This window comes from Bos indicus, chromosome 1 (genome assembly GCF_029378745.1).
Source record: "Bos indicus isolate NIAB-ARS_2022 breed Sahiwal x Tharparkar chromosome 1, NIAB-ARS_B.indTharparkar_mat_pri_1.0, whole genome shotgun sequence".
Taxonomy (NCBI): Eukaryota; Metazoa; Chordata; class Mammalia; order Artiodactyla; family Bovidae; genus Bos; species Bos indicus.
In genome coordinates this window covers 143348326-143361911 of record NC_091760.1, presented here as the reverse complement: position 1 = coordinate 143361911, position 13586 = coordinate 143348326, and the positions used below count along the sequence as shown (strand labels likewise).

The 13586-nt window shown below is 43.9% G+C and overlaps 1 protein-coding gene across 2 annotated transcripts in view; it reads right to left on the bottom strand.

The window, feature by feature from the left end:
- The window catches only part of PDE9A (phosphodiesterase 9A), a 104338-nt gene that overhangs the window by 52743 nt on the left and 38009 nt on the right, over nt 1–13586 (bottom strand). For both annotated transcript variants that reach the window (XM_019963052.2, XM_019963059.2), the window contains exon 4: nt 13098–13141. In XM_019963052.2, coding sequence (XP_019818611.2) covers nt 13098–13141 — 44 coding nt within the window. The remainder of the gene's footprint in view (nt 1–13097; nt 13142–13586) is intronic.

The window sequence follows — 13586 nt, the reverse complement described above, 5'->3', positions numbered from 1 at the left end:
GTTATGCTAAAAAGTAGAGGTAAAGAGTCAATAGAAGAAATAAAATAGAATACAAAATTTATCCAATGAATCTAAGAGAAGGAAGAAGAGAAGGAACAGGAAACCAAACTCAAGATAAAAAAAAAAAAAGGTAACATGATAAACCTAACCTTGAGCGTATCAAGAAATACATTACACACAAATGAATATATGTATTCTTGCCTGGAGAATCCCAGGGACAGAGGAGCCTGGCGGGCTGCTATCTATGGGGTCACACAGGCTCGGACATGACTGAAGTGACTTAGCAGCAGGAGTAGCAATACCCAAATTACATCAAATCTTTTAGAAAATAGAGAAAAAAGCAAACCTCCCAATATATTTTATAAAAACTTGACAAAGACATCACAAGAAAAATGGCATAAGCCAGCATCCCATATAAGCATGGATACAAAACTCCTTAACATATTATTACAAATAAAATATAGCAATATATAAAAGGAGAATACATCTTATATCAGAGTAGACGGTCTGTATACCTTTTGTTAAATTTCTTCCCAAATATTTTCCTAAGAATACTTCCTGAGAATACAAGTGGAATTATCCCAGAAATGCAAAGCTGTTTTAGCATTCGAAAATGAGTCACTATAATTCACTATCTTAACAGAATAAAGGAGGAAAAAAACCATGTCATCTCAGTAGATGCAGAAAGAACACGTAACAAAATTTAACACCTGTTTATATTGAGAAAACAACCTTTAGAAAACTAAGAATAAAAAGAAACTTCCTTAACCCATCTCAGTAGGTACACAAAGAACATCTGGCAGAATTTAACAGAGAATTTTGTCAAAGACCATTTGACACAAAAACTCTTGGCAAACTAGAACAGGACATCCTCAATCTGATACAGGACATCTACAAAAGGTCTATATCTCATGTCACATCCAATGGTAAAAAAGTGGATGCATATTCCTTAAGGTTGGAATGAGGTAAGGATGTCTGCTCTCTTGTATTGCAGTTTCAACCAATGCAATAAGACAAGTAAAAGAAATAAAACCCCAAAAGACTGGAATGTAGGAAGTAACACTGTCTTTATTATTAGAAGATATGATTGTTTTTATGGAAAAATCCTAAGATTCTATAAAATAACTACCAGAAATAACACATGAACCAATGAGCAATGTCATAAGATCCTATGTCAGTACACAAATATCTACCAAGGAGGAAGGGGTGTGTGTGTGGGATGAACTGGGAGATTGGGATTGACACATACACAGTATTGATCATTGCTGTTCAGTCTGTAAATTGTGTCCGACTCTCTGCAACCCTACGAACTGCAGCACACCATGCTCCTTTGTCCTCCACTGTCTCCTGGAGTTTGTTCAAATTCATGTCCGTTGAGTTGATGATGGTATCTAATCATCTTATCCTCTGCTGACCCCTCTCCTTTGGCCTTCAATTTTTCCCAGCATCAGGGTCTTTTCCAATGAGTTGGCTCTTTGCATCAGGTGGCCAAATATTGGAGCCTCAGCATCAGTCCTTCCAATGAATATTCAAGGTTGATTTCCTTTAGGATTGACTGGCTTGATCTCCATGCAGTCCAAGGAACTCTCAAGAGTCTTCTCTAGCACCATAGTTCAAAAGCATCAATTCTTTGGTGCTCAGCCTTCTTTATGATCCAAATCTCACATCCATACATGACTACTGGAAAAACCATAGCTTTGACTAGATGGACCTTTGTTGGCAAAGTGATGTCTCTGCTTTTCAATATGCTGTCTAGGTTGGTCATAGCTTTCCTTCCAAGAAACAAGCATCTTTTAATTCCATGGCTGCAGTCACCGTCCACAGTGATTGCGGAGCCCAAGAAAATAAAGTCTGTCACTGTATCCATTTTTTCCCCATCTATTTGCCATGAAGTGATGGGACAGATGCCACGACCTTCGTTTCTTGAAAGCTGAGTTTAAAATCAGCCTTTCACTCTCCTCTTTCACCTTCACCAAGAGGGTCTTTAGTTCCTCTGTCTTTCTGCCATTAGAGTGGTATCATCTGCATATCTGAGGTTGTTGATACTTCTCTCAGCAACCTTGATTCCAGCTTGTGATTCATCCAGCTCAGCATTTCGCATGATGTACTCTGCATAGAAGTTAAATAAGCAGGGTGCCAATACATAGCTTTGTGTACTCCTTTCCCAATTGTGAACCAGTCAGTTGTTCCATGTCTGATTATAAGTGTTGCTCCTTGACCTGCATACAGGTTTCTCAGGAGACAGGTAAGGTGGTCTGGTATTACCATCTCTTTAAGGATTTTCTATAGTTTGTTGTGATCCACACAGTCAAAGACTTTAGTGTAGTCAATGAAGCAAAAGTAGATGTTTTTTGGAACTCCTTTGCTTTCTCCATGATCCAACAAATTTTGGCAACTTGATCTCTGGTTCCTCTGCCTTTTCTAAATCCAGCTTGTACATCTGGAAGTTCTAGGTTCACATACTGTTGAAGCCTAACTTGAAGGATTTAGAGCATTACCTTGCTAGAATGTGAAATGAGTGCAATTGTGCAGTAGCTTGAACATTCCTTGGCATTGCCCTTCTTTGGGGTCGGAAAGAAAACTGACCTTTTCCAGTTCAGTGGCCTCTGTTGAGTTTTCAAATTTCTTAGCATACTGAGAGTAGCACTTTAACAGCATCATGTTTTAAAACTTTAAATGGCTCAGCTGGAATTCCATCACCTCCACTAGCTTTGTTAGTAGTAATGTTTCCTAAGGCCACTTGACTTCACATTCCAGGATGTCCGGCTCTAGGTGAGTGACTGCATTATTGTGGTTATCCAGGTCAAAAGGTCACACCTTTTTCTGTATAGTTCTTCTGGGTATTCTTGCTACCTCTTCTCAATCTCTTCTGCTTCTGTTAGGTCCTTACCTGCTTCTGTTTCTGTCCTTTATTGTGCCCATCCTTGCATGAAATGTTCCTTTGACAGCTTCAATTTTCTTGAAGAGATCTCTAGTCTTTCCCATTCTATTGTTTACCTCTATGTCTTTGCACTGTTCATTTAAGGAGGCCTTCTTATCTTTCCTTGCTATCCTCTGGAACTTAGCATTCAGTTGGGTACATCTTTCCCCTTTTCCCTTTGATACTATATACAAAATAGATAACTAATGAGAACCTACTGTGTAGCTCAGGGAACTCTACTCAGTGCTCTGTGGTGACCTAAATGGGAAAGAATTCAAAAAAGAGGGGATATATATGTACACAGAGCTGATTCACTTTGCTGTATACTAGAAACTAACACACAAACACTGTAAAGCAAGTATACTCCAATAAACATTTTAAAAATACACAAATATCTCCTGTAGTTTTCATAAAAGAGGAGCAAACAAATGGGAAATTAAATAAGATCCCACTTACAATAATGCCAGAAAACAGAGAATGCTGAGAAACAGATTTAACAAGAAGTATGCAGGACCTTCATTCTGAAAGCTCTATGTCTGGCTGAGTGGAGGGATGTACCATGCTCATGGTTGCAAGACTTAATATTGCTTAGATGTTATTGTTCCCAAATTAATCTACATATTGAATGCAATCCAAGTCTAAGTCAGAGAAGACTTTTTGAAAGAAACTGACAAGTTGATTCTTTATTCTAAAATTTGTAGGGAAAAGAAAATGACCCAGAGAACCAAAATAACCCCCAAAGAAGTACAGATGTGGAAGATTACTGGATTCCAAGCTCTAGCAATTGAAGCAGTGTGGTCTTGGTGTCAGGACAAACAGATGCATGAAACAGAACAGAGTCCAGAAAGGGACCCACACGTGAGTCGATTAATTTTCAACAAACACACCAAAGTGGTTCAATGGAAAAGGAAAGTCTTTTTTAAACAGGGGTGCTATGATAACTGGATACATGTACGGAAAAAAAAATACTATCAACCCCTTACTTCACACCATACACAAGATTAATTTTAAATGGGTCACAAATTAAAATATAATAACTATAACCCTAAATTTCCAGAAAATGTATCTTCATGACTTGGGGTCGAGAAAGGATTCTTAAAGAAGACACAGAAAGTATTATACATCAAGAAAACTTGTGCGACTGACTTCATCAACTTAGAAACTTCTGCTCATCAAATGACCTCTTCAAGAAAATGCAAAAGGTAAGTCACAAATTGGGAAAGATACTTGCTATATACGTCTCACAGATGAACTGCATCCAGAATATATGGTTTTCCATAAACCAGTGGTAAACACCGGGGCTTCCCAGGTGGCTCAGTGGCAAACAATGCCTGCGATGCAGGAGATTCAAGTTCCATCCCTGGGTTGGGAAAATCCCCTGGAGAAGGAAATGGCAACCCACTCCAGTATTCTTGCCTGGGAAATCGCATGGACAGAGGAGCCTGGTGGGTTACAGCCCACGGGGTCCCAAAAGAGTCAGACACGACTGTGCGATTAAACAAGTGATAAAAACGAATACAACAGTCTAAAAAATGCACAAAATGCTTGGAATAGACCTTCACAAAGTAAGATATTCAAGTACTCAACAAGCCCAGGAAAACATGCTCAGCAATTATTAAGTCATCTGAGAAATGTAAATTTAAACCATAAAGAAATAAGATTTTACGCCTACTTGAATGTCTAAAATTAAAAACACTCAGAATGCCTGGTGTTAGGTTGGATATGACAATCAGATCACTCATACACTTCTGGTGGGAACATGAAATAGTACTGCCACCTGGGAAAACAGTTGGCCATATGGACTAGCATCACTTCTAGGTATTACCCAAGGTAACTGATGAATGTGTGTATAATAAGACATTCAAATGCTCACTATAGCTAAACCCCAAACTGGAAATGTCCATCCACAGGAGAACTGCTGAGCAGCTATGGACCGCTCATGAAATAGAATACTACTCAGCGATACAAGGAGATCAAACCAGTCAATCCTAAAGGAAATCGACCCTGAATATGCATTTAGAAGGACTGATGCTGAAGCTCCAATACTTTGGCCACCTGATTCGAAGAACTGACTCACTGGAAAAGACCCTGATGCTGGGAAAGATTGAGGGCAGGGGAAGAAGGTTGTGACAGAGGATGAGAGGCTTGGATATCATCAATGGACATGAGTTTGAGCCAACTCTGGGAGACAGTGAAGGACAGGGAAGCCTGGCATGCTGCAGTCCAGGAGGTTGCAAAGAGACGGACATTGACTTAGAGACTGAACAACAACAGAGATACAAAGTAAATAAATTACACGTGTGAATCTTAAAAACACGATCCTGAACGAGAGAATGCAGGCACAAAAGAGCACACTCTGTGTGATTCCATGCTCGTGAAATTTAAGAACAGGAAAGAGCAATCTGCCTGTGGTGAAAGAAGTCACACAGAGGTTTCTCATGGTGTGTGGGAACTGACTTGAAAAGAAGCACAAAGGAATTTTTCTGGGGCGATGGAAACATTCTTCGTCTTGGCTGGGGTGGTGGCTATGCGCGTGCGTACTTTCATCAAAGTTCATCACAGAGTACCCTTCACATGTGTGCACCTCAGCGCACAGGTAGGGAGACACGGATGTATGCGTGGGGTGTGTGGCTGTCACAGATGCCTGGAGGCAGAGAGAACGGTTTGCCTCCCGGAGGTACTACACAGTGGCTCCTCAGTATTCGCAGGGGATCGGTTCCAAGACCCTGCCCCACAAGGATACCAAAGTCTGCTGATGATTTTGGTATCCTGAGTCGGTCCTCAGCATCTGTGGATGTGGGACCCGTGGACACCACTTGCCAACTGGACCAGATTCTCTTGCCATCACGTGCAGATTCTGTGTTCAGTATCCCTGTTTGCTGCCACACCCCTGACAGTGATGTGCTCAGTGTTCCTGAAGCCGGCTTAGACCACCCCACAGATTGTGTGAACATGCAATTCCATAAAGCTACAGAAAACAGAAGTGGACTAAGCTCAGAAATCTCACAGGAGGGTGGTAGCATTTCATTTCATACGCTGAACCCTTTTTGTTTTCAAAAGAATGCAAGTAAAGATGACCATGAAATTGCACTAAAAATAGAAAATATTATTAAGAACCATTATTACTGCTTCTAAGCAACACGCTTGTGCTCAAATGTCAAGTGTTAACTTGACTGGCAAGGGAAAAGGGAGCCAGCCCTCCGTGCATAGTTTCAGGCCTTAGGAAGCACTCCTGCTCTATTAAAATTCAACAATTCCAGAGAGATGCAGTCAGCCATGCAAACATGCCCTTTAGGGCATTTTAAATGATAGCACCATTTAGCGAGTGCTCCCCGAGTGGCAGGCACCGTGCTGAGCAGTTTGCGTGAATTACTTCATTTTTCCTCAGAAGAACTGTGCATCCTGACATCTGCTTTGCAGGGAAACGGCAGTGCAGTGTGGTTGGCTCGCTTTTCCTGAGGTCACTTCACCCAACTGACCACTGAACGAGGGCAGCTGGGCAGTCCTTGTTTCTTAGACTGGGATCCTCCAAAGCCGACCTGGAGACAAAGACTCGGGCGCCAGCAGGGCACTTGGAGGTGATCCCAGGAAAGCTGGGGGGGTGGGGTGCGAGGAGCAAAGGCAAAGCTGGGAAATGTGAGTGGAGGAGTAGGTACAGGAGAGCAGCTGAGCTCATCGCTTTGCATCCCTTTGGGCAACTGCGTATTTGGTGGGTATCTGTCCCCCAGAGGGGCGGTCCATCGCTTCCTCTCTGACCAGGAGGACCCTTCTTGGGGTGTCAGTCCTCAGAAATTATAGTCTTCCCCTTTGCAGAGAAAGTCTGCAGTTAGGGGGCTCAGCTCAGAGAAGGGAGTACTTAGTTCACACATGCTCTTATCTCAGACCCTTCCTCCAAGGTGGCTAGGCTCTTTTGCTTTTTTAATTGATATACTTTATCCAACACAACTTATCTCAAAAATACCTCATTTCAACATGTACCATTCCCTGGAAAATTTGCTCACAAATGTTCACAGTTGCATCATTCACAGTAGCCAAAAAGTGGAAGCATCCCAACATCCATGAGCTGGTGAGTAATAAATACCCTGTGGCTCTTCCACAAGACGGGATGAACGCTGACCTTCACTGCAACACAGAAAAACCCTGCCAACATCAGGCCAAGTGAAAGAAGGCAGGAGTAAAGGACCACATACTTCAAGATACGACACGTCCACAACAGGCCTATCCGTGGAGACGGCAGGCAGACGAGCGGTTGCCAGGGTGAGGGGACAGGAGGAGCTGCTGGAGGCTATGGGGCTTCTGCTGGGGGCGATGGAAACATTCTGGCATCAGTGGGCAGTGATGCTGGGACAAGAGTGAAAACGCTACAAACTACTGAATTTGTGCATTTGAAAATGGAGGATTTCATGCTATGTGAATTACATCTTGATAAGAAAACATGAAACATAAACATTATCCACGACACATCTTATATTCCTTTTCTCCATACTGGGCCTGCAAAATTCTGTGTGTAGTCTGCCTTTACAGCACATCCGCCTCTGGATGGTGGCTGGCTTTCTGATACGTGTGGTCCCCTCCCGGCAGCCCATGCATCCTGGGGGCACCACCGGGGCCCCTCCCTGAAACCCTTTCAGCTTCTTGTTTAGTCCTGACTTCGGTAAGGGGCTCCGGCAGCCTTCAGTCAACAAGGGAAAAGGTCCCTCCTCTCCAGGGACCCATCCTCCCCATGGGAGCTCTGATCACGGGGTTAAGAATGCAGCTGCCCTACTCCAATGGTTATCTGCCCTCTTCGCTCCCCACCGTTAGGTGGGGGTTCACAGTGGGTGCAGCGCATGGGTTGGAGGCTAAAGTCATGTATTCCAGAATTAGGAAAAGCCCACTGTTTAATCTGCTCACATCATATAAAAATGACAAATAATCTGATGGTTTTCAAAAGAAACAGTGCTGTCATCATAAAAAAAGATGCATGGAAGTTTTGTAGCTGCCGTTAACTTTTATTTTACTCATAAAAGGGAAAAACAGTCTCTCTGTGTGACTGTCTCCCAGGATGTGGCAAAGAGAACATTTTTCTGAAACAGAGTTTGGTAAACACAAACCTTCCCAGTGTACGGTGGTGGCAGGGGTGTGGGTCGTGTGGGTCCTCTGTTCTGGAGGACGCGGCTGTTCCACGGCCCTTCCTCGTGGGGCGGGGGCTGTTTCCTGCTCCTAAGACAGGCCCTGCAGCCCCTGTCTCTTTTATGAAAAGCCATGTTTTGCACAATACTCTTCTCTACACTGTTTCCTAATATCTAAATGGGCTTCCCTGGTGGCTCAGATGGTAAAGAATCTGCTTGCAGTGCAGGAGACCCGGGTTCAATCCCTGGGTCAGAAAGATCCCGTGGAGAAGAAAATGGCTGTGCACCCCAGGATTCTTGCCTGGAGAATTCCATGGATCGCAGGGCAGCAAGATTTGGGGGGCATTTCTGCACTGCCTGCCCCACCAGGACTGTCAGGAGCATTTATGGAAATGTGTGACTCAGCAAAGATGGCGGGGGTCTCTGGACAGGACAGGCCCGGAGGCCCGGTAGCTGCCCGTGAGTCTGGGCACAAGGCTCCCGCATCCTCTCCCGGGGTTCTTTTTCCCGCCATTGTGTATGTGGGCTGATGACTAAAGGGCAAGTGGGGCTCCTGACAGGTCCTGACTCAGGGCTGTGTGGCCACGACCGGTCACCGAGCCAGGGTGAAGGCTGGAGGCCGTGGGCAGCCAGTTTGGGTGGTACTGGATGGGAGGTGGAGGCTGTTTGCACAAGAGAGCCAGAGTCAAAACTCCCACAAGCAGGCTCCAAAGGGCAGAGAGTCACACAGAAATCCTTCTGCCTTCTTCCCCTAGAGACAATCCTGCAAATACCTGACTACACTGGCAGGTCCCTGTCTTCCCTTCCTGAAGCTCATCCCTATCTCATCCACCTGCTCTTGTTTTTTTCCTCCTCTTTTTTCTTAAAAGGCCCCTCTTCTGATGGTGTCAAGTCGCGAGTATCCTTCCCAGGGAATCCAGTCCTCAGGGTGGGGCCTCAGGGCTCAGGGCTCAGTCCTTTCCTCCCGAGGGAGCTCATTAGGTCCCTGGCTGCAGAACACCACCCACGCTGAAGGTCCAGTGCATGTCATCACATCCAGCTCAGATGTGACAGCTCCCCTAGACACGTCTACCAGGCACTGAGGTCCAAGAGGTTAAACCATGTTCCCCACCCAGACTGACCCTCAGCTCACGCTCTCACGGGGCTGCGTTCCACCCTCTTCATGTTGTTGCCGTTCAGTTGCTAAGTCGTATCCAGTTCTCTGTGACCCCCATGGACTGCAGCATGCCAGGCTTCCCTGTCCTTTACCAGCTCCTGGAGTTTGCGCAAACTCATGTTCATTGGGTCAGTGATGCTATCTAACCATCTCATCCTCTGCCACCCTCTTCTCCTCTTGCCCTCAATCTTTCCCAGCATCAGGGTCTTTTCCAATGAGTCGACTCTTCGCATTTGGTGGCCAGAGTAGTCGAGCTTCTGCTTCAGCATCAATCTTTCCAATGAATATTCAGGGTTGATTTCCTTTAGGATTTGCCGGTTTGATCTCCTTGCTGTCCAAGGGACTCTCAGGAGTCTTCTCCAGCACCACAGTGCCACCCTCCCTGTGGCTCAGGCCAGAACTCAAGGCTTCTCTGACAATTCGTTCTTTTACATCCCACTTCCACCCGGCCAGGAGATAAGCATGACTCTTTCCTCAGAACATGTCAGAGTCTGGTCACTCCTCACCTCCTCTGCTGCCCTCCCCACACAGGAATCAGGGCAGCCATTCCTCATGGGCCTCCAAGGCCCCCATGACCTTTATCCAGTGTCCCAACCTCATCTCCAAATATCTGAGCTCCAAGGAGCTGTAATGCAGAATGCGTGGTGGTCAGAGGAGATCCCATAGGGATGGCACCTCAGCCACCAGACGGAACTCTCTCTGGAGCAGGGGTTCTCCAGAACTGACCTAGCAAAGCTAAAAAACAAGTCTCAAAGGCATCAGACCCACTGGTAAGTAACTCAACTGTCTGCCATGACAAAGCCCATGCTCTCTAGTGGGAGAAAACAAAATCCAGATGACCCACAACAAAACAAAAAATGCAAACATGGATATACAAAGACATGAAAGAAAATATAATTGACTATTGAAAGCAAAAAATGATAACCATGTATTATGGGGTTTAGAACATGTGTAGGAGTAAAAAGTATGACATAAAGCACAAAGAATGAGGCAGGAGAAACGGAAGTTCACTGTTTTGAGAACCTTGTATTCTTGTGGAGTGGAGTAATATAATAAAGGCAGACTGTGATGAGCTGATGCTACATATTGAACACAAGAACAGCCACAAAGAGATAAAACTAAGAAGTACAGCTCATAAGTCAAGAGTGGAGGAAAAAAATGGAATTAAGAAATGTTCAGCATCAAAAAGTGTAGAAAGAGAGGACAATATCAAAAAAGAAAAATGAGACCAATAGAAAATGAATAACAAGAAAGTAGATTTAAACCCAACTATATGGATAATTACATTTAATGTAATGTGATTACACAAATGTAATGTGTAATTACACAATTACACAAATGTAATGTGATGTAAATGTACAGCTTAAAAACTTTCAGTAGATTTAAACCCAACTATATGGATAACTGGGCTTCCTGGGTAGCTCGATCGGTAAACAATCTGGCTGCAATGTGGGAGACCTGGGTTTGATCCCTGGAGGAGGCCACTCCTGTATTCTTGCTTGGAGAATTCCATGGACAGAGGAGCCTGGAGGGCTACAGTCCATGTGGTCACAAAGAGTTGGACATGACTAAGCCACTAACACACACACACACACACACACACACACACGTATGGATAATTACATTTAATGTAAATGGCTCAAAAACTTAACCAAAAAGCTGAAATTGCCAGAACTAATAAGAAATCCACTTCAAACATAAACATGTTAAAAGTAAAAAAGAGGGAACGGGATATAACTAGGAGTATTGAGTACAGCAAAGCCAGAGTGGTGATCGTAACTTGAGGTAAAGAAGACGTCACCAAAAAGCACCAGAAATAAAGCACACATTTTTATAAGAATAAAGGGGCTGATTCATCAAGAAGACACAACAATCCCAAGGACGTACCCAATAACACAAACAGGAAAAGCATGACGCAAAACCCAAGAGAACTAAGAAATGAAACCACATATCCACAATAGGGTTGGATATTGCAATTCTTATCCTTCAGTAATGGACCGGTCAAGTAGACAAAAAATAAGTAAAGATAGAGAAAATTTGAACTACACACTATCAACCAACTTGAACTAACTGACATTTATAGAATCTTTCACCCAGCAACAACAGTACACGTTGTTTTTTAAGTGCACGTGGAACAGTCACCAAGGTGGTGGTGTTAGTTGCTCAGTCGTGTCTGACTCTTGGTGACGCCATGGACTGTAGCCCATCAGGCTTCTCTGTCCTTGGGATTCTTCAGGCAAGAATACTGGAGTGGATTGCCATTCCCTTCTCCAGAGGATGTTCCCAACCCAGGGATCAAACCCAGGTCTCCTGCTCTGCAGGCAGATTCTTTACCATCTGAGCTACAGGGAAGTCCCAAGATACACCATGTATCTCAGTAAATCAAAAAAGACTGAAGTTATATGGTCACAAAGGATTGAAGAGAAATCAATACCAGGGACTTGCCTGGTGGTCCAGTGGTTAAGAATCTGTCTGCCAATGCAGGGGCAATGAGTTCCATCACTGGTCCAGGAGGATTCAACATGCCACAGGACAACTAAGGCTGCAAGCTGGAACTACTGAAGACCGCGCACCTGGAGCCTCTGCTCTGCAGCGAGAGACGCCACTGCAGTAAGTCCACGCTGCAACTAGAGAATAGCCCTCACACAGCAACGAAGACCCAGCACAGCCAAAGATAAATTAAAAAAAAGATAGAAATCAGTACCAGAAAGATGACTGGAAAATACCCAACGATTTGAAAATTAAGTAATATACTTCTAAATAACAAATGGATCAGAAAAAGAACTACAAGGTAAATTAGAAAATATTTTAAGCTGAATAAAAATGAAAACGCAATACACCAAAATTTGTGAGATATAGCTAAAGTATGCTCTGAGGGAAATCTCTAGCTTTGTGTTATTATATAAAAAAAGAAAGATCTATATTAATGAGCCAAGCTTCCTCCTTCAGTAGCTAGAAGAAGGAGAGCCCATTAGATCTGGATCATTAGAAGGAAAGGAACTGCATGGAAGTATTTTTTTATAAAATGAAACGTGTACTAAACCACATGACCCAGCAATCCATTCAATCCCACTGACTCCAAGGGAAATAAAAATGTTGTGTCCCTGTAAATGCTTGTTCTTGGATACTCATAGTTGCCTTATTCATACCCCAGCTGTCCTTCAACAGGTGAATGGATAAACACTGCAGACCAGCCACACCTGGAATGGTACATGTCAATAAAAAGGAAAGAATGACATATACAACATGCGGACGAGGCTCAGAAACAACATTGGGTCAAAAAAGCGTACGTTTTATGTAATTTCTTCTCTGCGAAAGTCTCAAAAAGACACATCTAACCTGCGGTTTCAAAGAGAGGGTGTGGTTGACACAGACCTGTGACAGAGGGGCCGGGGTTAAGCGGGAAGAGGCACAGCACATTTTTAGGTGATGGAAACGTTCCAGGTCTTGGTTTTGGTGACAGTTGACAAGGATGAATAAAACTTTCAAAGCCTTATCAAAATACACACTTAAACAGGAGCATATTATTACACATGTCATACATAAATAGGAGTGATCCAAGATCCAGAAGGCAATGGGACTTTAACAACCAACACCACTGAGTCTATGAGGCATCCTGAGGGCTGGGCTTCTTGCGTTACAGTCTGAATGGACAGCACAAGTAGTGGCCCAGGGAGACAGGACTGGGGTGTCACCCAGCGTCTGCTAGGTTGTCAGGACAGGGCATTCTGGGGGGCTGGGCACTTGGGGGGTTGTGGAGGACACAGCATGGCTGCCTTAACAGCAGTATGTGACTTTACATTCTGTAACGGCACCGGGCTTCAATGCTTAACTCATACATATTCAATCCACGGGCAGCCTACAGCTTCCTGTATTTTTTTAATTTAAAAAAACGATAGCAAGGCCTTACCAGAGAGTTGCTTGATGGCCACGGGTCTCACTTTGTAGGGAGTTCTGCAAGAGAGAAGGCAGTTCCACTGTAAGACGCCATCAAAGACGTCCACACACATCTGGCCCAAAAGATAAGCACTTGGGCTGAATTAGAATTTACCAGTGAATTAGGTCTTTTAAAAAAATGAGCTTCTTTGGTGGTTCTGAGCTTCTTCATTCAGAGAAATTCTCAACACTTTAAATATATTATTTAAATAATGGACCCCCTCTGCCATGTTCATATTTGGTTAATAAAACAAGCATGTTGAATGCAGCTTGGATGGCAGAGTTGCCTTGGTCTGCCTTGACACCTGGCTGATGCAGGAGGCTCTCCCACTTTGACTTGGTTTGAGCTCTTGCCGACGGCATCCCCCACATACACAAGACAGGATGGTGTCAATAACTCAGGCGAAAATGCACTGGCACCTTGGTGATGTCATCACCTTGGTGATGCACCTTGATGATGTCA